Genomic DNA, 26,546 nt, shown 5'->3' with positions numbered 1-26,546 from the left:
TTTTGTAAAGGAATTTTGTTAGAGATCAGATTCAGAACGATGATTAAAACATACACGGTGTTTAAAAGGATGTTAAATTAGTTTTTGCTTCAGTTTTTTTATAAATTGGTTAAGAGGGCCATCTAGTGTATAATAACGGAATTACAGATGACCATAAAAACTCGTCAGGAAAGAGTCATTGGCAGAGAAATGTTTTCTCTTAATTGGTCGAGATAACTCGTCAATGGCGGGGAAAGACTTAAAGGAGCATTTCACATTAATGTTTATTAAAAGTGGATCATATTTGTAGTCGAAATGTAACATCAATTTAGAATTTGGTGCCTATTTGACTTGAGAAAATGAGTGTTTGTAGTCTCACTCCCTCAACAAAGATATTGGACTTCCTTTTTTCAATGGTGCAAAATGATGATTTTTACATCATTGAAAGAAGGAAGTGCAACATTGAAATCCATATTTCTCCTGCTCATGGGAAACAGAGGGAATGATGCACGACCATTCAAAAACATGACTGGGGTTCTAACTATACAAAGCTTAATGCAAATGGGTGAAGTGTCCCTTTAAGAATTTTGGTAATTATGTAATTGTTTCACCCATAATTGTAATCCCGATTAGTTTAATTTGTGGCAAAATGATGCTGAGCAATTCCATGCAAATGTCAAAAAATAAATTTTACCAAAAGTTTTTAATCATACTAATATCTCAGATGTCAATATGTGGTGATTTAAATACCAGTATGACGTCTCTGTTTAAGTTTAGACATAGTTATTTAAAAAATTGTCCTTGTTATTTTCCATAGCTGGGTAAGTGCAGCTTTCAGAATTGTCACATCCATAATGTAGAAATGTCACGTCCATGTTTCTTCCTCATTAATGCGCACATGCAAATTTAAATAAAATACTATAATCTTCAACTTTTGAAGAGCCGTCCCTTTTCCATTGGTTGGATATTATTTGTTTCTTTTTGTCACATCCATAAATCACAACTCTCACAATATCAGTCAAGTTTTATATTTTAAACAAGGAAAATATACATGCGTTTTTACATTTCTTGTTTGCATTAAAACAGCATGCGGCTTTGGAACAACATAAAATTTAGTACATTATGCACTAAGTACGGTTTGTACTAAAATGAAAATTATATAGGCGTTAAGGGTTGTAATAAGAGTATCCCTATAGCCCTATATTTTCACCATCCAACATCTTAAAGATACTTGAGCTAATTCGTCGTCATGGCAACGATAAAAGCTTCTATAAATAGACATCGCACAGGGACTTGATGCAGAAGGCAGGAAATTACAGAATTACAGGTAGAGCAGAAAAGTTTTTTTCTCTCGCTCTCTCTCCATCTCCCTGTCGTTCTTACAGCTGTCTAATCCGCTCCGAGACCCTCGGTGTCTGTCTGTCTTGAACAGTAGTCTAATGAAGTGGTAAATTAATCATTGTCCTTGGCTCCAACAATCCCCCGCGCCCCTAGCCTAAATTCACAGTTAACCTCACAAGAGCCCGACCGTATCTCTCCTGACCAATCCCATTTACACTCCACTAAGAATTACAGTGCAGTCGTCCAAAAGTGGCACCACAGGGATGAACCAGTTTCATTTTTACTACTTTATTTATTTCAGTCATTTTAAAGTTACTTCGTCCATATATATTTCATAGAGAAACGTATTAAAAATCCAGATTCTGTCAGCGCATAAAGGCATCGCCATCTGTGCCGGAGGGAGGGAATTTTTCAGAGTTGAATTTTAAGTGGCACACGAGAGTATCAGTGTGATTGGAAACCAGTGAGAGAGTATCAAGGGCACTCTGTTTCTGCCTGGCTCGCCCGCTGGATGTCTGAGAAACTGTTTGACAGTGTTTGTCTCACCGACTTGATGAATAATATTGATTCGGCTGATCAGATCTGAGATCATTTCCCTTGCTAACCCCCTATGCACCTTTCCTTTGTGCCTCTTCCCCTACATTATTAATGGAAATCTAAATGAATAAATAGCTGGTTGTTTTTAACATTTAGTATTATGAGGGTTTCTTTTTCAATTTAATAGCCATCAAAACAAGCAGTTACAAAGGAATTGACATTTTCTGTACATGCTATAGAAAAAGTTTGCTAGTTTTCAATTTGTGGAAAACATAAGCCACGCCCACTATTTTCCTTGTGTGATATTTCGAAATATGTCACAATAAGTCAATTGCAGCTTCCCCTTCACTTTATTACACTATTATACAAATTTGTATTTGTGTACAAAGCGAAATGATGACTTTATACGTTGTATATGGATGGATATGACCAACAAAATATTTTTTTCTTACATGGATGCAAACATTTCATTTTAATGAAGTGTATTAATTAATATGCACAGCCTATCATGCATGTAACACCCACATGCATGTCTGTATCTGGCTGATCAGAGCTAATGAAGTGCAGATATATAAACACAGACAGCTGTGCTTTAAACATAAGACCCTATTAAAGTCAAATCATGATTAAAAGGAAGAGATTAAATATTTAACCAAAACAGAGATGGGGGATTGGATTACCTTTGTTTGTATTAAGGATAGCACGCAAACAGGATGCACAGCGCAATAATAATTAGGGTTAATATCAAGATTTATGAAGGAGCCAAAAAGCCTCTACCAGGATCAGATTCTCAATTTAAACCCAAACCTGATTTTAGGTCAGTGGATCGAGCATGTGAAAATCCTGCAGGTCTTCTCCAGCGTGGCATCTTAAACCCTCTAATACCCACCACTGCAGGGTATCAGTGTGTGTCAGTGATAATGATGTTTTCTGAAAGCAGGATACGTGTGTGTGTGCGTGCGTGTGTGTGTGTGTGTTGATCGTAATGATACATTATTTGCATGTGTACAGCTGAATAAAACAGCTTAGCCTTGTTTGTTTCTTCCGGTGTAACGGGAATCATCGCTGCGTGTCTCTCACTGCCAAGAGTCATCAAACATAGCCGCCAACATCTGTTCCCTACGAAGTCATCACTTATGAGACTTTAACAGTCACGGGGCCACAGTGCTACAGAGGGCCCATTTGCATAGCACCCTACTGAGAGAGCGACTGCAGAGAGAGATGCATATATACTGTCATCTGAGCACTCAGAAAAGATGATAAAATGCTAATGGAAAAGACCAGAGCTCTGTATGTGTGTATGTGTGTGTGTGTGTTTGTCCTTGCCATGAAGTGCGAAGAAACTTTTGGGAATCTACTTAAGAATCTCTTGAATGTTTTCTGAGAGATATTTGAGGTCTGACTGCGGTTCGCTTTAAGTCAACAGCGTTGACTCAGAAGTGCTCAGGGTCTGCTTGATTTTCATAGAAATTAATATTGCACCAGGGTTTCCCGCAGAAAATTTGTTAGTTAAGGTGGTAGGGTTGGGCGGTGGGTGGTGCCGGGGCGTACGCATCATGAAAATAGTTTTATTAAAAACACTCAAATAAAACTTATTTTTGAATAAACTATGACAGAAAATGAACACATACTAGATTATTAATGAATTAAATGTTTTTAACAGATACCTCAAACGAAAATAGCTGCGTCATGAAGTGAAACTAAAGGGTTAATAAACACAAACTGAAGCAGATGTTGTAGAACATTTCGGCCGAGTGGCACACGTGCCTGCTCGCGGTGTGAAGCGTGCCCCCGCTATTCTCCGAGATGCACTTGATGGCCTTTTGTGCTGCGAAATTATTATTTTTTTGGACAACCTAGTTAAGGTGGTAGTGTTTCCCAGCTTAGGTGGGCCGCCCGAACTGCAAAGTGCTGCGGGAAACCCTGTGCACTCGTCAGGCCATTGCATAATGCAGATTTTTAACTATAGATGTTTAACGTGTGTGTGTTTTGATCCTCAGGCGGTGGCCATGTTTACAGAGCTGATACGAGAGAACTTCAGGAGCAGCAAACTGAAGCAGTGCTTGATTCCACCACTAGGGGAGCTGCTCTATGTCATCGCCACACAGGTATAACAAATGGCTGAAAATGCCCTTTAACGTTTTAGCTGGGAGTTTTTGTATTTTGTAACTGAGCACCTGCATGAGTTTTTTTGCATGTAAAGCTGTCAACTGAAAACTAAGCGCTTGTAACACTATCTATCTATCAGGATGTGTTTGAACTCTTTCTCCCCCATTGACGAGTTATCTGGTCAGTTAATAGAAAACGCTTCACTGCCAATGACGAGTTTTTACGGCAATCCCTATTTTCGCTATTTTATCCACTAGGTGGCGCTCTAACACAACTCATAAAACACTGAAGCATTCACTCAGTTAAAACGGTTCAAACTCTGTGTATGTTTTGTTTGAATCTGATATTTGTCTGAATCTGATCTCTAACCAGCGTTCCCACGGATCCTTGAAATCCTTGAAAGTTTGTGAATCTGGAGGGAAAAATTCAAGGCCCTGAAAATATACATGCATAGATACAGGTCATTAAAAGTGCTTGAATTTATTTAATGCAAGACGTTTTTTGGAAAAAAAAATCCATATTATTCCCTGTGTAGTGTAGGATAATATCATAAACATTCTAGACTTTTTAAGCACACGTGCTAATCTATTTGCTCTAAATGCTTATATCTTCTGTATGCAAATGTTGATTCATACCAAAATGCTTTTTTTAGGGATGTAACGATTCAATCACGATTCAATCCCGGTCCCCATTAAAAATGCCTCTCTGAAATCGATTCTGAATCGCAAGGCTGCGATTCTTTGTTTTATGCAAAGCTTGTGCGTGTACTACGGCATTTGGTCAGTAGGAAGTCCTTATCAATCTAAAATCATTATGAGTCGGAGTCGTTTATAATGTGCATTTAAAAAAGCAACACTCGTTAAGCAAAATCATTCAAAATATTCTTTATTATCATGAAAATACCTGAAACAATTTGAAGAACAGCGTATAAATATTCCTGTGTAGACATTTCCTGGAATAGTGTTTGCAATGATACTTCTTGTGTGGCACAAAGGGAGTTTCTGCATGAGAGCGCCCCCTGGCCTTCGGATGTGCCGGGATTTCACCGTAATTCATTCAAATTCATTCATTGAGAAAACGCGCATTTGCACGGTTAATCGTTACACCCCTAGCTTTTTTGCATAGTTGTGTTTGACAAATGAAAACGTCTCGGGTTACGTATGTATCTGTTCTTCCCTGAGAAGGGAGCAAGATGCTGCGTCTCCCTTGCCATACTTCCTGCGTCCCTATAATGCTCTCTTAGGCAATATTTCAGATAGCGATATACTTCCTGGCTCCCGCGTCACCCTGTCTTTGTCGTTAAGCCTCACCATTGGTTGAATTTGATATACACATTCAGACGCACTTACCCCTGGAGACGTCCGCAAAGTGTCATCGCAGTGACGCAGCGCAAGTTCCCTTGAAAGGGAACTGTAACAATGTATCTTAAAAGGTAACTTGATGTAACCTTGCTCTCACTTGAAATGTGTCCCCACATTTAGTCCTTGAATTTGAGGGTATAGGACTTGGAAAGTCCTTGAAAGGTCCATGAATTTGAAGTTAACTAAAGTGTGGGAACCCTGTCTAACAAAAGTCCTTGCATTTACATGCATTTAGTCTGGGACTAGGGATTAAGCCCTGTCCATAGTCAAATAATGGGGTCTTAAATATTGAAGTAATTTTTCAGTAATGCAGAACTGCTAGAGAGACTATAGCCACTAGATATCATTAAAATGAGACAATCAATTTGTTTCTCATAAGTGTCTCACAGGCAAGATTTGTCTTCCGAGTATTCCATGACATTTAAAAACCTCCCTCATGAGGAGACTTACACACAACCTCTCAGGCCTCATTAACTCAACATGAGGACCACCTTAAAACCCATGCATGCGAACCGGTGTGTCATGCGTAACCTCTGAAAGTGCTTTAATACCGTAGAGATCGCCACTTATAATTTACAATACTGTTGTTTTTTCAAACTTACATCTACCCATAATGCTCAGGCAGTGCGACTCGTGCAGTCAGTCATGGTAACAGCGTATTTGTCAGCTACTGTATAACACAATGCTTTGATAAAAGTGTGCGTTTAGGGATTTTCAACATCACACATTTGCAGCTGCCTGTGAATGAGGGGTAAAGGTGTAATGAAGCGCAGCCTCGTGAGTCCATAAAGCGCTCGGCACAACACCATATTACCTCATCACACAAACAGCGCGATAAACCCATTCTTCTCAGGATGCCTGACTGTTTTAGAGTCGTTTCACAATTACGATTTGTATCTGTGTACTACGTTTAAGACATCTTGAGGTCACCCTAATCTGATCGCCTTATTGACAGAAGTAAGGAAACGGATAACATGCTTTGTTGGAGCTGTGTAATGTATGTGTATCTCGCTTTCGTGGTGTTTGTCAGGGTCATGCAGCACAACAGCACGCGTAGCTTTTATTGATCATATTAGATGTGAGGGCTGGGGACACTGTGGTCTAGATTGGTCTTATCCAATGTCTCAGTTTTAGTAATGTGAGGAATAGGTGTGGTGACAGTATGAATGTCAATAGCAGTCCCGGTGGAAAGCTGCAAATGAGAGCTTTATAGAATGAATAGGAGAGATAATAGATAAGCCACAAATGCATTTACACCCTTCTGTATTTGAATCGGTTTTTCAGTCTGTCATTGAATAGAAGGTCAAGCATTTGTTATTTTAAGTGTGCATTTAGTGTTTTACCTATTTATGATATGTTAATATATTTTTTACAACGGCTCGTTTGGAATGCTTGAATCTGATTGGCTAGTCGTGACATTTGCCGCTCAAAACTAATAGGCTTCACAGGTACAGTTTAATAATAAACCAAAATTAAATATGAATATGTTTTTGGTAATATATATGAAGAATGATTAAACCAAATAGTGTGGTTGTGACATTTAAACGTCTTAAAATCCGAAAATAAAGGTGTTTTCCTCTCGGAAGGTCTGGTTTGTTAAACATGAGCAAATAAAATATTTCAAATCAATATTTAATGTTGCTTACTTTACGTATGAGGTAAATAGCCTTGTAATAAGTGGAATAATGTGGGATTATCCCTTACTTATTGTTAATAAAGCATAAAAATATACTATATTATAATTTATTTATATATGTTGCTAAAAAATGAACAATGGGTCTCATTCACTAAGCATGCGTACGCACAAATTTGTTTGTGAAATATGCGTTTAGACGTTTTAACTAACAAATCATGAATCAACAAAAGCTTTCATACTAAAATTCGAAATGTTTGCAAAAGCGTAAGAACAACTTAGACCACACGTACGCAATAATCATGAAAAGAACCCTATAATATATATATATATCTGTGTTAAATATTTTTCCTTGTTTATGATTATTGCCTACTTGTGGTGTAAGTTGTTTTTACGTTTTTGCAAACATTTAAAATAAATTTTAGTATGAAAGTTTTTGTTGAATCATGATTTGTTAGTTAAAACGTCCATACCCACATTTTATAATTTTAAACAAATTTGTGCGCACGCATGCTTAGTGAATGAGACCCATTATTTTGTGTATTATTCCAGTGTAATTCAATTTAAGGTTAAAAAACACATATTTTCCACATACCCTACAGTACATTATTGTGGCTCCTCAATGCTCCAATTTTTACAAAGCTCATTGTTCTGAAAAGCGTGGTGTGCTCTGATTGGCAAACCATTCAGTGCTTTCTAAATGGCCCGAATACCTCAAGCGCGTTATGGGTATTTTACGCACATTGCCAAAAAATGACTCTCTTACTTAGTATTTTCTTAGGTCATTTTGCTCATCAAGAAAATGCATCTTGCATATTTTTAGATATTTGTACTGAAAACAAGACAAAAATACTAAGTAAGAAAATCATTTTTTTGCAGTTCCCAAAGCACAACATCTCCACGGCATGGTGGCAGCGACAACAATACTACAGCGAGTATAAAAGATATCAATGCAATGCAAGTCATCTTGCAGCTACTTTGGAAATTTGCTAAAGTTTGCATGGGATTTGTCACTTTTTCTGCTTCTATCCCATGACAATACATTTAAAATAGCTTTGAAAAAAGTTATCTGGTACAGCGTAATGTTTGTCCACTATTTCTCCCGGTTAGCACACACAATTATCATTACCGCAACATGATATTAGATTAAATAATATATGCATTTACAAACTCATGTTTCGGTAATGAGAATTAAAAAGTTGTCAAGGTACTTACAAACAAAATTACAACTTTTATCTGGAGAGAACAAATAAGAACTGCTTACCTGCTTGAGTGTCACAGTCAATTATGTCCCTTCCAACAATTTTTTTTTTGAAAATGTTAGTTCCTTGCGGAGGATGAGAAAATTGGTCTTGGACACATTTATATTCCTTATTATTGTCTCTACATTTACCAATGATCACCAAATACCACATGTTTGTTTACTGTAAATGTTTATAGTATAACATGCACTGAAGCTTTAAATTTTTTTGATTTTTTAATTATAAATATTTTCATGTCAAAGAACCCAAATCCAGTCATGGACACATTGTGATAATGAAAATTTTATCCTTAAATGTGGAAAATCAACAAAATTGGTTTGTATGATGTCACTTGAAAAATGAAGAGATGTTTGTAACTGTATGCTTCTTATTTTGATACTCTTACTTTGCATTTACGTTTTATATCAAATTGTTTCATGACACCTCATAAGTCTAATTTGGCGAGAATCACCCATAGGTTTATACACAAAACATTGTTTATTAAATTTTATAGGCTATTTGAGACAAAATTTTATTATGTTGTAGTTTTTTGTCTTTTAGTGTAATTTTAGTAATTAAAAGAAAAATAAGTTTGTGTTTACTCCCTTAAACTGTATACTGTTAGAAATAAATATACCCCAATTGTTACTAAGGCACTACCCTTTATAAAGGTCATAATATGTACCATTAGATACAGATATGTATACATTTGGTACAAATATTTACATTTGATATAATAATATGTATTTTTGAGGTGATAATATGCTCTCTTTGGAGCCAAAATGCACCTCTAAAGTACTAATATGAACTCCTTTAGAGACAAAAGTGTACTTTACGAAAGGATCTAGCCCCAGTGACAGCTAGGGTACAAAAAAAAAATCTGGCAGTGCAGAGCTGATAACACTGATAAATGTTTTACGTACTTCTTTAACTTTTCAAGGCCTCGAAAAGTGCTACCTCTCAAAATGTAACGATCAATTAAAATAACTTTTTTTCTGTCTATTACAGAGTATATCTGTTTATTGCAGCTAGTTTTAAACAAAGTGAAACGAGGCCTTTACCAGTATGAAGACCTTGAGCTGTTAGCCTCAGAGGTTAAATGAGAGGAGAACGTTGCTTCACTTCATTCCCCGCTTTCCCATCTAATTGACACAATCGTTCCTCATCACTCGTGCTCGGTTTCCTTTACCTGCCCGAGTCCTTTTATTTACCGATGTGGGACTTTATTTATTTAGCCTCATTATGACGGTCGCCGCATTTTACTGCTTTTAATTGTTCCCCCAATGAGTCACTGTAATAGTTTACTCTTTCTCTTTCTTCGCACACACTCACTCGTACTTTCCTTCCCCTGCAGGAAGAGAAGAAAGAGCGCCCAGGAGGATTGTGGGTCGTTCCTGCTGCCGCCTACACCGTGTTAATGAGGTGCCTTCGGGAAGGGGTAAGACTGCTACACTGTCCTCGTAGAGTGTGTGTGAGCGCGTGTATCGTGTGTACGCGGCTAAGCGCGGATGGGGGGCGGGGGATCGTTCTGATAATGAAACCTCCCCCAGCCCTTATAGGCATAATCCGCCCGCCGCGAGTCAAGGGCGCTTAACGCGCTCACTTGTCAATCAGTGCTTTCACGCAAACACGTTCATTCACCTGCAGCAGAAAGAGTCACGTAACCGCACCTCAGGTTGTCTCAGTAGCAATTAACCACGCTGGCCTGCATTGTTTAAGATTGGAAGCCATCTGCATGGCGACAGACACCATTCGTGTTTGCTGAGCATTCACTTCCACAGGGGACAGAGAACCACATAGATTCCCTCATTATTCCTTTATTAGCAGGGGAAGATCAACCATTAAGAAGGCAATTTAGAGCGGAGCCACGGCCCGTATTGCTCATCTGCAGTATTGTGCGAGAATAAGGTTCCTTAGCTGATCATTTCTGGCTGGTCAGCTGCCAAAAATCGGCGTAAAGTTGTGCCCTCTAGTGTATGGTGCCCAATTTTAGCCTTCTGCTTTATCCTGCTTATGCAGCATTTGAGTTTTTGTCTCATCACTTTTTTGCCGGCACTTAAATTTATATTCTCAGCTGGTTGAAGTTTCAAATTCGCAATGATGGCCTTTAATGATCAGCAACTGTTTACTATCTTTAAAACAGTGTGTTGTGTGTTATTGATGCAGTTCCTCAGAGAGCCTCAGTTGGCATGTTATGCCGGTGCCGGTGGTGATGGGACACACTGGCTTCATTAAATCCCTATGCCACCCGTTCTCCCACCTGCTGCATTTGAGAACCAGTGCTGCAGGGCAGAGATTGAAGGGATGGGGTAGATCTAATAGGCTTGTTTTGTGACAGCCCGGAAACAATACTGCTGAAGTTGCCAAAGTCTGTGAGGTTAATGACTTCAGGTCAACAGGAAGCTGCATCAGCTGTATTTATAAGAAACGCGGATGTAGGGTGGGACTTGATTTTATCCATCAGAAATGTAGTCGTTATACCAAAACACAGCTAAAACTATGTGTGCTCGGTTTTGAATTTGGTTATTAGTTCACATGCTAGTTGCTTGTTACAATATAAGACGTGCAAGTGTCGGCTGTTATTTCTGACTTTTAAATATGTTAAGTAATTTTTTAAGTAAATTTCAAAAATAAGTAGAATTTACTTAAGTTTACTAAATAAACTTTTTTAAATTACACTGTATAAACATGTGATGTTTACTTAAAAATCTTGTTTTTAAAGGGTTACTTCTTTATTGGAATCTTCCTGATTTAATCACGTAAAATGTCTTGTTTTCTTTACATATTTATTATTATATACCACATTATGTCGAGCAAGCAGAGGTGTATACTACTTAAGTATTTTTACTTTCTACATAAAAGTACATTTTCAAGTATTCGTATTTTATAAGTGTTTTCTTTCTTACGTTCCAAAGCATAATATCATAATTTTTACTCCACTACATTTCAGAATTTCAAGTTTTTTGGTTTATATTTAATATTTAAGTACATTAAACATCTAGTAAATTTTTGTAGTTTTACTTAAGTAAAACGTAGTTTCGTACTTTTACTCAAGAAAGTATGTAATTAGGTATTAAATCAATTTTAATATGCAATATAAAAGGAATACACAGTATGACTCTATGCTTTAGAATGTAGTGAAAATTTTTTAGTAAAGTAACTTTTTTCCCAAGACAAACACTCTGATAAAGCACAGATGCTTGGAAAATGTAACTAAAATACTTAAGTAGGATACACCTCTTTGAGCAACTGGGAAGACACTGGTCTCAGTATTGGCATTAGTACACATCATGATTTTCATTTTGGCCCCCTTTGTTTATACAAGAGCACTTTTGAATGATGGTAACCACAAAACTCAAAGAAGAAACAGAAACTCTTCTAAATCTCAAAGATAATTTAACATTAAAAACACTAATAAGTCTTTCTTTTTAGTTAAAAACACATAAAAAGCGTTTAATTTCAAATTTGACTCTCCAAATGCAGTCCCATGCAAAGCAAGTCCACTGCCTAGTTAGATATATTTACTTAAATAATTCAAGTAGCTTCAACACAAAAGTATTAAGTTAATTTCCTTCTAACAAATTTAAGTAGAATTAACATGATACAATTAAGTTGAATTTAAATTTTTTGTGTTATTTTTTACTAAAATTTTGGTTAAAAACCAAGAATAGATGTTTTAAAAAATAGAATTCAATTTACTACACATAATCATTTTCTACATTAATAATTTTTACAGTGCATTCAATAATGAAGCAGGAGCCAGGGGTAATTCCTAAAATGTTATAGAAGTCAATGGTGCCCCAAAACGGTTTGGTTACAAACATTGCTTAAAGTATTTTTCTTTGTGTTCAGCAGAACAAAGAATTTGAATTATTATGTGTTTGTAACAACTTGAGTGTGAGTAAATTATGACAGAATTTTTACTTTGGTGTGAAGTATACCTTGAACCATAATTCTTTGTGTTAAATGCTAGACTTAAATGCAGTGTGGATCAGATTTAATATCAGTGTTCAAAAGTATGTTTACTGTACATGAGCACATCCCACCAGCACTGTTCCCAGATCTGCTCCACAACATCCTGCCATGCAGGTGTGTCCCGGGTGTAAGTTCATTTTTGTGCATTCTTGGTGCTTAACATCATGTCGCCAATAAGTATAAAATGGCTTTCTAGATTTATGTTTTATAGTATTTTGGAATGCGATAAAAGTTGTTTTTGAAATCATGAAGGGCATTTATTGCATTTGATTATTTGTTTGATTATTTTGCAAGTCCTGAAAAAGTCAGCCAACTGGCCACAGGTGTAGTTTCCAGGGTGGATGGTGGAAATATATACAGTCGGTAAAAAAGACAAAATGTATACCCCTGCTGTCACTGGGGCTGCTGTCCCCTTTTAGAAAGGACACATTTGCAACACTTACTGTAGTACAAGTTAGTACCCAAAGAGTGCTTATTAGTACCACGATAGATCAGTGTTGAGGGTAATGCATTACAAGTAACGTGCATTATGTAATAATATTACTTTTCTGAAGTAACGAGTAAAGTATCAGATTACTTTTAAAATGTACACATTAATATTTGAGTTACTTTTTAAAAAAAGAAATGCAAGTTACTTTTTTAGTTTAATTAATTAGATTAAAAAATTACGTACTGAATTAAACTGAACGTAGTTACATTATACTCTATGCATACACCCCTGTGTGGGAACAGTTTGAGTCAGAAACTGAGATGGCAGGCCAGAGCTCGACATTTTTATGATGAAATATGCAATTTCTGAATGCAGAACTTTTCAGTCATAAAAAACACCTGCAAGGTCTGAAAGAGACCAAGCATCAGCCAAGAAAAAGTAACGCAAATGTAACTAAAAAGTAATGTAAGCATTACTTTCTATAAAAAGTAACTAACTAACGCAATTAGTCACCTTTTTTGGGAGTAACTTAATATTGTAATGCATTACTTTTAAAAGTAACTTTCCACAACACTGCGATAGATACATATTGGTACCAAACTCATATCTGTAACTAATGGTACATATTAGGATCTATATAAAGGGTATTGCCCCAGTGACATCTAGGATACATACAATATTTTGACAATTTTTTCTAATGCTGTGTTCAGATCAGCTGAGGCAGAGTCGTCAAGCATGAGTTATTTCAATATTAAGTCAATGTGATGTTTAGCGCGGTAGATGCGATTCCACCTCATTTGCGTGTCTAGTTCACGCGAATGGTGCGAATTGAGCGTTGCCACGGGAAACGCGCAAGTTGAAAAATTTGAACTTTGGCGGAAAAACGTGCCAGGAGCTAGCTCTAGTAGTGACGTGATTACAGGAAGCGAGCGGAGTTGCAGAAGCCCCTCCCATGACACGAATTTCCGCGTGAATGTCTCGATGACTAGAATTTCACCTGCGGCTTTCACGCACGGTAAAGGGCCCGTTATAGTTGTGCGTAGGTCCCATGGCGTAGCCGCGACGGCGTAGGTTCTGTGTCGGTTTTCATTTATACTTTTGCATCGTCCTCCCCGTCGACATACAAACAAACGCGCAAACCGCTGGTGGGCAGTATCCACGCGTGTAACCACAGTAGCAGCGCGACCGTCAGAGAAGAAGAAGCTTGGCAAGTTAACCCACAAATGAAGAAGAAACAGCAACTTGTTGTGTATGATTTGAGAAGACCAGCAATGATGGAAGTAAATAAACAGCGACTTTTGTTGCAGTTTGAGTTAAATCACTCCTCAACTTGGCTCATCTTTGTTTTCACCGTCGCAAACGGAAATACATATGACGCAGTTTTTTACCTGATGGGAGGGGTTCTGGTGGACCAATCACAGCGCTTGCGGTCCGCGTAGAACTGACGCGCTGTTAAAATTTTTGCGAGGTGCACGTCAGGCTACGCAGAGCTACGCACAGGTTACGGATAGCCTGCGCACGACTATAAATCGGGCTTAACAGTGTAGCAATTACAACCCCCCTTTTTATATTTATACAATGAATAATGAAAATATATTTACAGTTGACATTTTTAACCTCCCTATAATGCCAGTAGATTTTACTCTCATTTTATTGTTTATTCAGTGTTAATTTTGCACCCTATGTTTTTGTCCATGTGTGTATGGCATGTCTGATGTATAGAAGTATGCTGTGCTATCCGTTATTCTGCACAGGGACGCGCTAAAACTTTACATGCACTGCTAATCAATAAGTATAAATAAAGAAACCGAGCAAAACTAAAGTAAGAAAAGTATACCTCTATTGTAGGATACACGGCTGATAAGCAAGAGTTCCTTGCAGTAATAAGCTCACTAATCAAATAGAGAGCTTCTCCTCCAGCATCTCTCTCTCCCTCTCTCTCTCTCTTTCTCTCTCTTTCTTCCCAGCAGCACTGCCATCAGCCTGTACAGTTGATCACTCTTTTTAAAGCAGGTCTAGACTGACAGCTACATGATTCAAGCAGAGGCAACGGCCAGATGCTGCTGCGACTTCCCGATGCTGCCGCTCCCACGACATGCTAATGACACCCTGCGAGCGTAACGCCACAGGTTTCGGAGAGACGATGAAAGGAACGACAGCTAATTTAATTCAGCTGATTTTACAACGTTAGCATCAGTTGTACGAGTACAGTATTAAATCTGTATGCGTGCTCGCGTGTGGTGTTTGGAGGCTGATGTAGGCAGTAATTGTAATGCCTCACCGTGCTGACCCGCTGCTGATTCAGAGAGAGCTGAGCTCAGGAAACAAGACATCAGAAAGTGAGAGAGTGAGGGCGAGAGAGGGAATTAAAGGGGCAGGAGAAGAAAGGGCAGGAAGGTGGTGATGATGGGAGAAGATTGGGGGAGGGGTGATGATACCTAACACAGAGAGAGAGGATGCTCGAGCCGGATAATATAGCGTGCTCAATCGAGAGTGAGAATGCTCTTAATTCAGAAAGACAGCCGGAGCTGCATGCAGACAGGTTTTCAGGTCAGACTGCAGCTGGATGAGCTGTGTGTGTGTGTGTGTGTGTGTGTGTGTGTGTGTGTGTGTGTGTGTGTGTGTATGAGTGCGTGTACGTGGATGATGAAAGGCTTGTGCTCACAGTAAGTGGCGTGTAGCAGAGCCTTGGGCTGCAACTGGGCATCACACTACTCCTCCATTAAATATTTATTACACACACACACACACTGTGCATATTCCAGTCCTTCTCTATTAGCTGTGCCTGTAATGCTTCTTTATAGAGCGCACTGACCCTTATATGACTCTCTATATGAATGGCTGCGAGGACAGCAATACAGTTTATACCAATGTGTTTTCGCCTCTGATCTCCTTCCCGCCGTAATCAAACACATTCAACAGCTCAACAAACGCTCCCCCTGCGCGTTTACTGAATCAGTCCTCAACAGATTTTTGGTATGCATCACCCTCAGGCCCATCACCACCGAACATCGTTGAACGTGTTGATCGCCAAGGCTAGGCGACTTTATTACTGAAGGCTGTCGGTGTGCAGGATCTGATGCGGATGAATAATTTTATTACGCTCATACCGTCTCCCATTATTTTAAATAAAGCACAGTTTAACGGCAAAAGCGGATCAAAATCGACATTTTTTGTTTTCTTGTCATGCTGTCCAGGTTATTGCCATCTGAACACTATTTCATTTTATAGAACAGCCTAGATACTGTACAATACAGAAGCCATAAATGTAACGGGGTCATAAATCACACCCAATTCAATTCCGTTTCTTATTTGTCACATACACGGTTATACACAGGATACAACTTGTAGTGAAATGTTGGTCTGGTTAGGTAGGTCAGCTTACTGTAATAAAACAAGTAATAAAACATAGAAAAAGATTTGATAATAAAATACGATAAAATAAGTATAGGATTAAGAAATTTTGAATGTAACCACACTCTAAAAAATCGTTAAAGGAATAGTTTGGCCAAAAATGATATTAATCTCATGATTTACTCACCCCCAAGGTGTCCGAGATGCATATGTCCATCGTTTTTCAGACAAACACATTTTCAGTTATTTTAGAAAATGTTTTAGATCTTTCAGTTCATTAAATGTGAAGTTACGGGGTCCACAACCTTCAAGTCCAAAAAATGTGCATCCATCCTTCACAAAATAAATCCGAACTGCTCCAGGATGATAAACAAAGGTCTTCTGAGGGTAATACGCGCGGTGCTGTTGTAGAAATATTCATATTTAAAACTTTATAAACGAAAATAACTACCTTCCGGTAGCGTCGCCATCTTAGACTCCTCTGTATTCAGGAGAGAGTATTAGCGTAGTGTACGCACTTTTCTTAGTGACGTATGACAAATACAGAGGGCGGAGGCACAGAGCAGCAGCAGAGTAGCCTCTGTAAGCTGCGTAAAGCTCTGATCTTGAATGCGGACGCGACAAAGATGGCGGCATTACCGGATGCGAGTTATTTTCGTTTATAAAGTTTTAAATGTGGATATTTCTACAACGAAACTGCGAGGATTACCCTCAGAAGACCTTTGTTTATCATCGTGGAGCCGTTTGGATTTATTTTGTGAAGGATGGATGCACATTTTTTGGACTTGAAGGTCGTGGACCCCATAACTTCACATTTGATTAACTGAAAGATCTAAAACATTTTCTAAACTAACTGAAAATGTCATCGTCTGAAAAATGATACACATATGCATCTCGGAAGGCTTCAGGGTGAGTAAATCATGGGTTTGGCCGTACTATCCCTTTAATGGTTAATTATTAACATATTGTTTGTATTATGCGATTTAATGTCATTTTAGCACATCATGTGTTGTTTTATCTTGATTTTGTGTTAAATAAATTAAAAGGCACAATACAAGTTGTGTTAAAAGTAACATTTATGGTCCTATCATACTGTATATGCAACAAAGGTGTTTTTTGCTAGTTTTAGCCTAATGCAGTTAGCACTTTCACATCTTGTGCCAAATTTTTTAAATAGCAAATGCATTTACTCCTCGTCCGTTTGTGCGCCCATGGGCATGCTGGGCCGAAAGTTTGTTCAGGCGCATTGTTGGCGCATTGCTATTTTGAGGAAACTGAAATAGTCTATGCCATTCACCAATTAAAACCTAGTCTTACAGTAAGTCACTGAGGCAAATTTTTTTTATTTATTTAAAGTGCGGGTTAATAATATGTGCCTATAAACAAGATGAAAACACACGTTAATTTGCTAAATACACACAGAGGGACGCGCCGGAGCACACAAACATTTATAAATATGAAAACTGTTAAAAATTATTATTATTTTGTCTTCTGGACATAAATGAGGACAGATTACAGGACCTATTACTACATAACTAAAAAAGCAACTTTTAAGGAGAACCAAAGCTTTCATTGTATTATACTTTTTGCATATTTAAAATAATAATTTCAATAAAAAAACACAAATTATTTTAATATCAATTCCTGAACTGGTGGTCCTCTTCCTCCGCTTACAGCTTTTCTGCTTAGAAATTCCACCATGTAAATAGGGAATCTGCCATGGTATGAGTGCAGCTGGCTTTTAAAGGGTATTGGAGATTAGGCTGTCATGGGTTTATTGCACGATACACCCAAAACACATCCATTACTCATTAAGAGAATAGGGACAACCCTTTACACACATATTTGTCGAACACTACACTACGCTAGCCTGATTATGTCAGACTTCGTACTTCCGCTTAATTTCATTTTGCTTCTGTACCTAGTCTGAGATATCAACCGCCATAACCATTTTCCTCTGGCTCCAAAATGGCCGGCCCAATCAACGAACAGAGGGTGGGCTGAGAGCCATGATGTAGACGCTAAGAGCCGAATGTAAGATTGTAGTTTACAGCGGACATGGAGACACAGAATGCTATTTGCTCTGTTGTGGAGAATATTCCCGGCATTTGCCAACTGAAGCCCGAACAAGAAGAGTGTTTCTTAAACATTTTGAATGGAGATGATGTGTTTGCCCTACTCCCGACAGGTTTTGGGAAAAGTTTAATTTATCAACTTTTATCGATCGTCAGCGAGAAACTGGGAGGCCAAAGGCCAGCAAGGCGATCGTTGTGATTGTGTCCCAACGGGGAATTTCATTTTTCACAGTTAATGATGGAGGACGCGTTGGCAATCATTCTTTGGTGACATTCCTGATTAACCAAATAATAAGGTGGGGAGATTTAATTTCATTTACATTGTGGTTAGGGCTGTCTGGTGAAAGAGTTTTTGAGTTTGGGAGGAAAATAAAGGTTGTGTAATAACCTTCTGATAAAGTTGTAAACAAAACATTACTATTATAATATGTTGAGAAGCTTCTGGTCAGTCTGGTCTACAAGCCTCCTTAGTTTTTTACTGAGGGAATAATCCTGCATAGTTGATGTTAAGCCCAGATCTAGATTAGGTCTGAAACACGCACTCCAGTCCAGTTCTTCGTAGGCAAGTCCCACCATGCATATTTTTTCTCTTTCAAATATGTCATATTACATAATTGAAATGGATTTTGAGTGCCGTTTCATCTTGACTTTAATCAGCGTGTCCCATCCCCTGTTTTGACCAGCCAGTGTTTTTGATTGGAAGAGCCCACATTAGGCAGAATAAAAGAATGTTTATGTGCCTGGGACTGAATGGATTGATGCTGGGAGAGAGAGAAAGAGCTCAACAGTGAGATCACACTAATGAAAGGCCTGCCTGGCTCAGGCAATTTACATAGTCCTTTATACAGGGCCAGGTGTGCAGCTTCTTCAAACAGACGTATGTGTTGTTAGAAGAAACCACCTAGAGATGACCTCTGAAAGCTTTATGTAATCTCTTTTTCTCACCAACATGCACATGGAAGTCCAAAGCAGGCTGGCACGAGTGTACGTAGCTGTAAAAAACACCTGTAGTCCAATTTTTTTTATTATTTTAAAAATGAGCCCAAGGAGCATAATTTAGCATAAATTTACTCTTTTAACAGTTTTCCAGATGGTCGCAAAATGCCAGTGACATGTAGCAAGCTGGACTAATTATTGCCATCTCAGCTCGAAGGAACCATCACTGTTATTAATATTCAGCGTTTCAAGAAATATTCCAAAGGAAAATTCTGATAGTTTACTCACCACCATCTTATCCAAGATGTTTATGTCTTTCATTGTTCAGTCAAGAAGAAAGTTATTTTTTTGAGCAAAATTTTTCTCCATATAGTGGACTTTAGTGGACCTCAAAAGTTAACAGTTTTAATGTAGTTTAAAATAGCATTTTCAATGCAGCTTAAAAGCCTTTAAAACTGTATTTCCCAACCTTTTTTACTTCAAGGCCATCTAGTTTCCCACAACAATATTTTATAAAGGCTCCGTTGATATTCTGCTGAGGGCCCCTGTTGGCCCCGCCCCCCTGTTTGGGAAACAGTGCTCTAAATGATCCCAACCGAGGCAAAAAATAAAAATAAGTACTTTTAACCACAACTTCTTGTCTTGCACTAGCCTTGAGTAATACCTTATGTATTACGTAATCACGTCGAAAGGTCATGGATGACGATTGCAAAACTACCTACCGCTCTAGTGTTTTCAAGTGTGAAGAAAGAGGACCATTCCAATGTTGTTGTATGTAAATTGATACTAATTAATGTCTTTGTGTCAGTTTATTTTTTAAAATGGTCCGCAAGTGTGCGTTTCACATATGTAATGCGTGACCTTTCGACGTGATTACGTAATATGTAAGGTTGCGCTGGCGCATCACACGGCTAGTGCAAGACAAGAAGTTTTAGTTTAAAAGTGCATATTTTTTATTTTTCTTGCCAAAAATGACGATCATTTTGCTAGGTAAGCCCTTATGCCTTGTTAGGGATCATTAAAACCCCTTTGAAGCTGCATTGAAACTGCAATTTCTGCAATGAGGTACACTATATGGAGAAAAATCCTGGAATTTTTTCCTCAAAAAACTTAATTTCTTTTAGAATGAAGAACAAAAGATTTAAACATCTTGAATGATATGTGATAGATTAAATTATTGGATTTTTTATGAAAGTAAAGTAATGCTTTATTAAAAAAACCTTAACCCTGAGTTTTAAAATGTGCCATAAAATGTGTTTTTTCTCTCGCATAAAAATGCACGAAAATCTAACTGAACACTTTTATAAGGATCACAATATCATAGATTTTTTTGGGAAAGGCTAGTGAGCAACCACTCAGAACACATCAGCGACATGGCAGTTTTGTATGGGGCACAACTTTTTATTAGTTAAAATAAACAAAATTCCGTTATTGAGCAAACTCATAAACAATCAGTGTTCAAAACTGTTTCACTGCTTTATCCCATTTCAAAATGTGTTATAATAATGATTTATAATATGAGCCAAATGTCAGTTGTTTTTCAACAAACATACAGATAATAACGTAAAATAACCTGCACTTTTATGTTTTAAAGGCGCTCTAAGCGAATTGAAGCGTTTTAGACCATAAAAAATTTTTTGTTACCGGAAACATCTCCTCACTATCTGCTTGCTGCCTGTCCGCTGATCAAACTGTAAAAAACGCGATCTCTGTAGACAGCCCAGGCTTCACAAACGGCAATAACAACAAGTGGCCAAACCTAGCATCACAAAACAAAACAAAGTATTCCAGCCAATAAACGACAAAAAGGATTTGGGGGTGGGGGTTGGGCGCGTTCATGAAAGCACAGAAGGGAGGGGGAGGAGTTAGCTACGCTCCGTCTGTTTGAAAACAGTTTCAAACGTCAACAAAAACTAACGTCTCGCAGATTCGCTTAGAGAGCCTTTGAACCAGGGGTCTCAAAATGGCTTGGGGCCATTTCTAAGATTTACATTTCATCTGAGGGCCACAAAGCTATTTTAACATTAAAAAAGTACAATATGTCTGTAAATGTACTTTTTAAATTCTATTATTTAATGTATAATAATACTTGAAAAGTATTAATATTAATATACATTATTTTATAAAAAAAGTAAATATTTTCTTAACCTTATATTAAATAACTATTATGCCTACTACAACCTTGCACTAAACTAACAAATTACATTTCTAAATTCATTTATGTATTATACTTTTTGCCACCTGTAAGTGTTTCTGCTTTGATTTATTTTGTATTGTTTCAGTCATAGTATTGAATTCATTATGTTCCATCTTTGTTATTTTAATGAATTTGCTATTGTGGAAAATATTAATAAGTGAAAGTGATCCTAAAACTTTTGAATGGGTAGTAAATGTTACATAAGCTACAGTTGGATCGAAAATAATAATAATAATAATAATATTACTGCTCTATGTGTAATTTCATATCCAGCTACATAATGATATATTAGATATACTTCATTATATATAGCAGTATACTACATAATTTTATCCTCTTTTTTTTCTTCTCATCTTTCCTCTTTTCATATCCTAGGCACAACCCCTCGAGCACTTGGGAAAGTAAGAAATGCCTTGCCTCATTTTAACACGCGTTGTTAGGCGGACATTTAAACGAACCCTTAAACGTTTAAATCAAAAATCAAACGAATATGAAACAAAGTAAACAAAAATCTTTCTGCGGGCCAGATTATGTTATATTGTTGAAAGGTGAAGAGTTTGCGACCACTGTTTTACACAAAGTTGGCGATATCGAGGTAATCGTTACGGATTGCAGCTTTAAGACAACGGATCTGTGTCAAAGGAATTATGTAATTGCACTTCCAACATCTTAAAGTTTATTTTGCACATCACCACTTTTTGTTTCCATTCGCACATCGACTTTTTCACGAAGGTAGACTAGTTTAGGTTTGACCTCCTGTAACCGTATCGAGTTACTGACTGCTGATGTTGCGAGAGAGAATTTGGGAGAAATACATAAATTCTGTAAAGTTTGGCTCGAGCATGGCCCGAGGCAAGAATCGAGCCGGGAAGCTCAGCAGAGGTGTGTGAGGGAGAGAGAGAAGGAGGCAGAGATTGGAGGACAGATCTCTAGCGAGAAGCTGTCCTCACCTCGTAGCCCCTGTAAGTCTGACACTGTGTGGGTTTGGGAGGCAGCCGCTAGTTTATATATAAACATACACTGGAATAAGTCCTATGTGCAGCGCGTCAGCCAGAGCTCATGGCTTAGATGAGCAGCGTGATTTGGGCAAGACATCTGTGTCCAAACCCTCTGAAAATGTTACATGCTGCAAAAATCTGCGTATATTAAAGGAATAGTTTGTCCAAAAATGTCATAGTTTACTCAACATATTTATATAACTTATGAATTTGTTTTACACTAATAGAAATGTATATTTTATGTTTGTCGATACATTGGCTTCCAAAGTATTTGCATTTATCAAAATGTCTTAAATATAGATACGCATACAACATGAGGGCGAGCATTTTTGGGTGAACTATCCCACATGGCAAGGTTTAGTTTGGATAATTTGTTGTTGCTCTGGTCAGGAGAGCCTACAAAACACTCTCCCCTCCATCGCAGTCATACGATCCCCGAAGCATCTCGCTCAGACCTCAGTGGGAAAAAAACTCGCTGTGTGTATTTTAAAAAGCACACACTTGCCTACAATGGAGCGTATTGGGAATCCTGAGGCTGAAAGATTTTAGTTCTGTTTTCAATGCCTTTTCGACTAGACTTGTGCCTACAAGAAAAAAACCCTGTTCTGCATTGCCCCCGCCTTTCGCACCCTGTAGCAGCTGTCAGTCATTTCCACTGTTCTGGAGAGTTCATTACCTAAAGCCTCCGTGAAGCCAGACCACCAGACTTCGGCACAAAGAGATATTGTAGAGCCAGGGACTCTGGAGGAGCCGCTGTGTTATTTGTATTGCGTCAGAATATTCCACTTTACACATTTTTGCCTCTGAGATACAGTATGTGTATTAACGCAGCTCTTCCATGGACTACGCTGAACTTTCTTTGAGCTTCGAGAACAGGGGTCTAGGAACTACATTACAGTAAAGACATCCATATTGCATAGCAGCAGTGCACAGTGTAACTGTGCCTCTAAGATATGCCCAGCCTCTCCATTTGCTATTTTCCTCAGTCGACTCGGCGTTCATGCAGTTTGTTGAACTGTTAAATGTTTAATTTCCACCAGATTTGGTCGCGGAGAGACACACGCTCAAGGACAGGGGTCCTGAATACATAAAAAATGCGCCTATAAATCGTTGCACATCGTCCTTATACAAGAGCTGGATTTGCTGCGGTAAGAAATTCTGGGAAGTTTGGAGGGCGTTGTGGGACTCTTAGGTCATGATGTAATTGCGTGAAATTCGTAAAGGTCTGCACGTCCCACTTACAAATTTTTGTAATAGATTTATGAATGCACATCTAGAGTAACATTTAACCCTACAACCATATCCTTTAGATTTGCGTGTACGCGTTTTTTAAGAGCATAAGTGCTTTTGAAGTCAACATGAAACAGCATCTTCAAATCGTTTTACTTGCGTAATCTAATGTGGATAAGGATACTCGGTGAGAAAAAAAATGTTGAATGGGTCTTAGTTTGATGGGATTGAAAAATAAGAGGCCTTGGTGATGTCATAAATACAGGCGTAAATTTAATATAACAGGAGGGGGTCGAAATAAAATAAATTTGTCAAGAGCAATTTTTGAACAGTACACAAATAATACAGCCAAAATTGTATTTGTAAGAAAATGTGTACACAGGGAAAGCCCTTATTGCTATTATTAGTATGGAGACGGTGTCATTATTTGTCTTTTTAGAGTTTGGCTCTGGTTCAATGAAAAAGTTGACAAAATCGACCAAAATATTCTTCTTAAGGATAATATGTTTATTTCAGGGGTTCAAGTTGTTTACAATCAATGAAATTTGACTTTCAGCTAACGTTATAATCGCTAACATAACAGACTCATGACAAAATACATTAGTTATTATGGCTGTGAGGCATGCGAGGAGGACTCAAAAATATTGTTTGCTCTGTTTGTGTTTGTATTGTTTTACTACTTACACATTTTTTTACTGTAAGTACTCTATATATTATTGTATTGTTTACAATACACAGTGTGGTGTTAATATTATTTTTAGGTCGTAAACCCTTAGATTGGGTAGGTCCCAATGACCCCCACCGTGAATTCCACTTAAAAATACAGAAATGGTGGTTCAAAGGCAAAGCAAATCATCTTTATTAAAAATACAATTTGTTATCAGTTTGTATTATTACATTTTAATTATGATCTCAAATGTTTTTGACTTCGGATTAACATGTACAGATGAGTCTTGCACAATAAGATTAATGTATTAAAGGGGACATTTCACAAGACTTTTTTAAGATGTCAAATAAATCTTTGGTGTCTCCAGAGTACATATGTGAAGTTTAAGCTCAAAATATCATATAGATAATTTATTATAGCATGTTAAAATTGCCACTTTGTATGTGTGAGCAAAAATGTGCTGTTTTGGGGTGTGTCCTTTAAAATGCAAATGAGCTGATATCTGCACTAAATGGCAGTGTCGTGGCTGGAAAGTGCAGATTAAGAGGCGGTATTATCCCCTTCTGACATCACAAGGGGAGCAAAATGTCAAAGAGCCAATTTTTTTTAGATGCTTGCAGAGAATGGTTTACCAAAACTAAGTTACTGGGTTGATCTTTTTCACATTTTCTTGCTTGATAAAAGCACTGGGGACCCAATTATAGCACTTAGACATAGAAAATGTCTGAATTTCATAATATGTCCTCTTTAAGAAAGTAAATGGGGTGCAATTTAATGTTATATAGTTTTTTTTGATAGTATTTAGTGGATGAACATTGTGTATTATACCTTAACTTGCACACGTTGGAGTCATTATGACATTTTAATGTTTATTTACAAAAGTAGTTTTGGAGTTTATTAAAAGTTAAAAGGATATTTTGAGGAATGTTCATAAACAAACCGTTCATGATCACCATTCACTGCCATAGTATTCTTTTATCCTACTATGAAAGTGAATGGGGCTCATGATCAAAACATTCTTTAAAATATCTTTCTTTGTGTTCATTTATGCAGGTTTGTAACAACAAGGAGTGCTAAAATGATGACAGAATTTTCATTTTTGGGTGATCTATCCCTTTAAGCTTAAGTTTCATGGCATGCTTTCTGTAGGATTCTCCATAGGTCTTATTTTCTTATTGCTTACTTTGCAAAGGCCTTACATAGAATGGTTGCCATAACAACTCTGTGAGGTCTTTATTTCTTAAACTAGAGACCCTGGTGAACTTGCCTTCTTCTCTCTCTGTCCTGGTAAGAGCCAGCTTGCTGCTTCTTCCAAAACAGTAATGAAGTAGCTTTCAGCTGCCCAAGAAAAATAGACTGCTAAGTTTATCAAATGGCCATTTTAAAACCAAAATGTGAAAACCCTGTCTGTGAATTTCAAGCTTAAGTCTCATAATGTAATGATGAGATTAGAAGCATCAAAGTTTGATTTTAATCATTGACATGACTTTACTCAGTCAATATTAAATATCAAGGTTACATTAGGTAGGATGATTTACAGTAAATTTACAGTGGGTCACAAATTAGTGTTCATGTTTTTCAGGAGGAGTTAGTGGTGAATCACATGGCCGCCAAAACCATAGAGAACGTGTGCAGTCGAGAGTCTCAGTATGGTCAGGGGTTCATCACTGCAGAGGTGGGGCCTGCGCTCTGGTATCTCTTCACACACTCCACTGTGGATGCGCTCAGGGTCAGCGCTATATCTGTAAGTATCACATACACAGAAGAGTTGAAATCATGATGTCGGGGTTGAGGACAACCTTTCAAATGGAATGTTTAAAATAGTACTCAATGCATTTTTATAGGCTTTTGGTAGCCGAAAGGGGTGGAAATCTAGTTAGGGGTTGTGCACACAATGCATTTGTACCAACGTTTATTTTCAATTGTTTCAAATTGAAGTGCCTCGCTTTTCAAAAACGTGTTTGTCTGCGCTCAGCGCCTGATTTCAACTTTGGGTGAAACGCTCAGCTCGTCGATGTCACTTCTCACTCTGTCGTCCAATCACAGTGGAGGATGGGCGGGACAAATATCACAACAACCAACCAGTTCAACGAATGATAAACAAAGCAGAAGTATCATAGCAAACAAAGTGCTCACACTGCAAAAAATTATTATTCTTGGAATTTTTGTCTTGTTTTCAGTAAAAATATCTAAAAATTATTATATTAAGATGCTTTTTCTTGATGAGCAAAACGAGCCAAGAAAACAAGTCTAGTATATAGAACAAAAATATCAAATTTAAGTGATTTTGTGCATAAAACAACCAAAAAAGGTTAGGGTAAGCAAAAATATAGCGATAGGGTAAGCATAAAAATCTTTAACATTTTTCTTAAACACTAAATTCAAGAAAAATTCAAGAAAAATTAGCTTACCCCATTGGCAGATTTTTTGCCTGTTTTATGCACAAAATCACTTAAATTTTATATTTTTGGTCTTAAAACTAG

At 37.6% G+C, this 26,546-nt stretch overlaps 1 protein-coding gene across 1 annotated transcript in view; it reads left to right on the top strand.

The window, feature by feature from the left end:
* Positions 1–26,546, top strand: part of ulk4 (unc-51 like kinase 4) — a 174,446-nt gene that overhangs the window by 16,239 nt on the left and 131,661 nt on the right. Inside the window, exons 18-20 of the mRNA XM_065270152.2 lie at positions 3,858–3,965; positions 9,556–9,639; positions 25,646–25,807. Of these exons, the coding sequence (XP_065126224.1) occupies positions 3,858–3,965; positions 9,556–9,639; positions 25,646–25,807 (354 nt within the window). The remainder of the gene's footprint in view (positions 1–3,857; positions 3,966–9,555; positions 9,640–25,645; positions 25,808–26,546) is intronic.

Source organism: Paramisgurnus dabryanus, chromosome 13 (genome assembly GCF_030506205.2).
Source record: "Paramisgurnus dabryanus chromosome 13, PD_genome_1.1, whole genome shotgun sequence".
In the NCBI taxonomy this organism is placed as follows: domain Eukaryota; kingdom Metazoa; phylum Chordata; class Actinopteri; order Cypriniformes; family Cobitidae; genus Paramisgurnus; species Paramisgurnus dabryanus.
The sequence above is the reverse complement of the archived record's forward strand: the minus strand, read 5'-3'. Positions and strand labels throughout refer to the sequence as shown.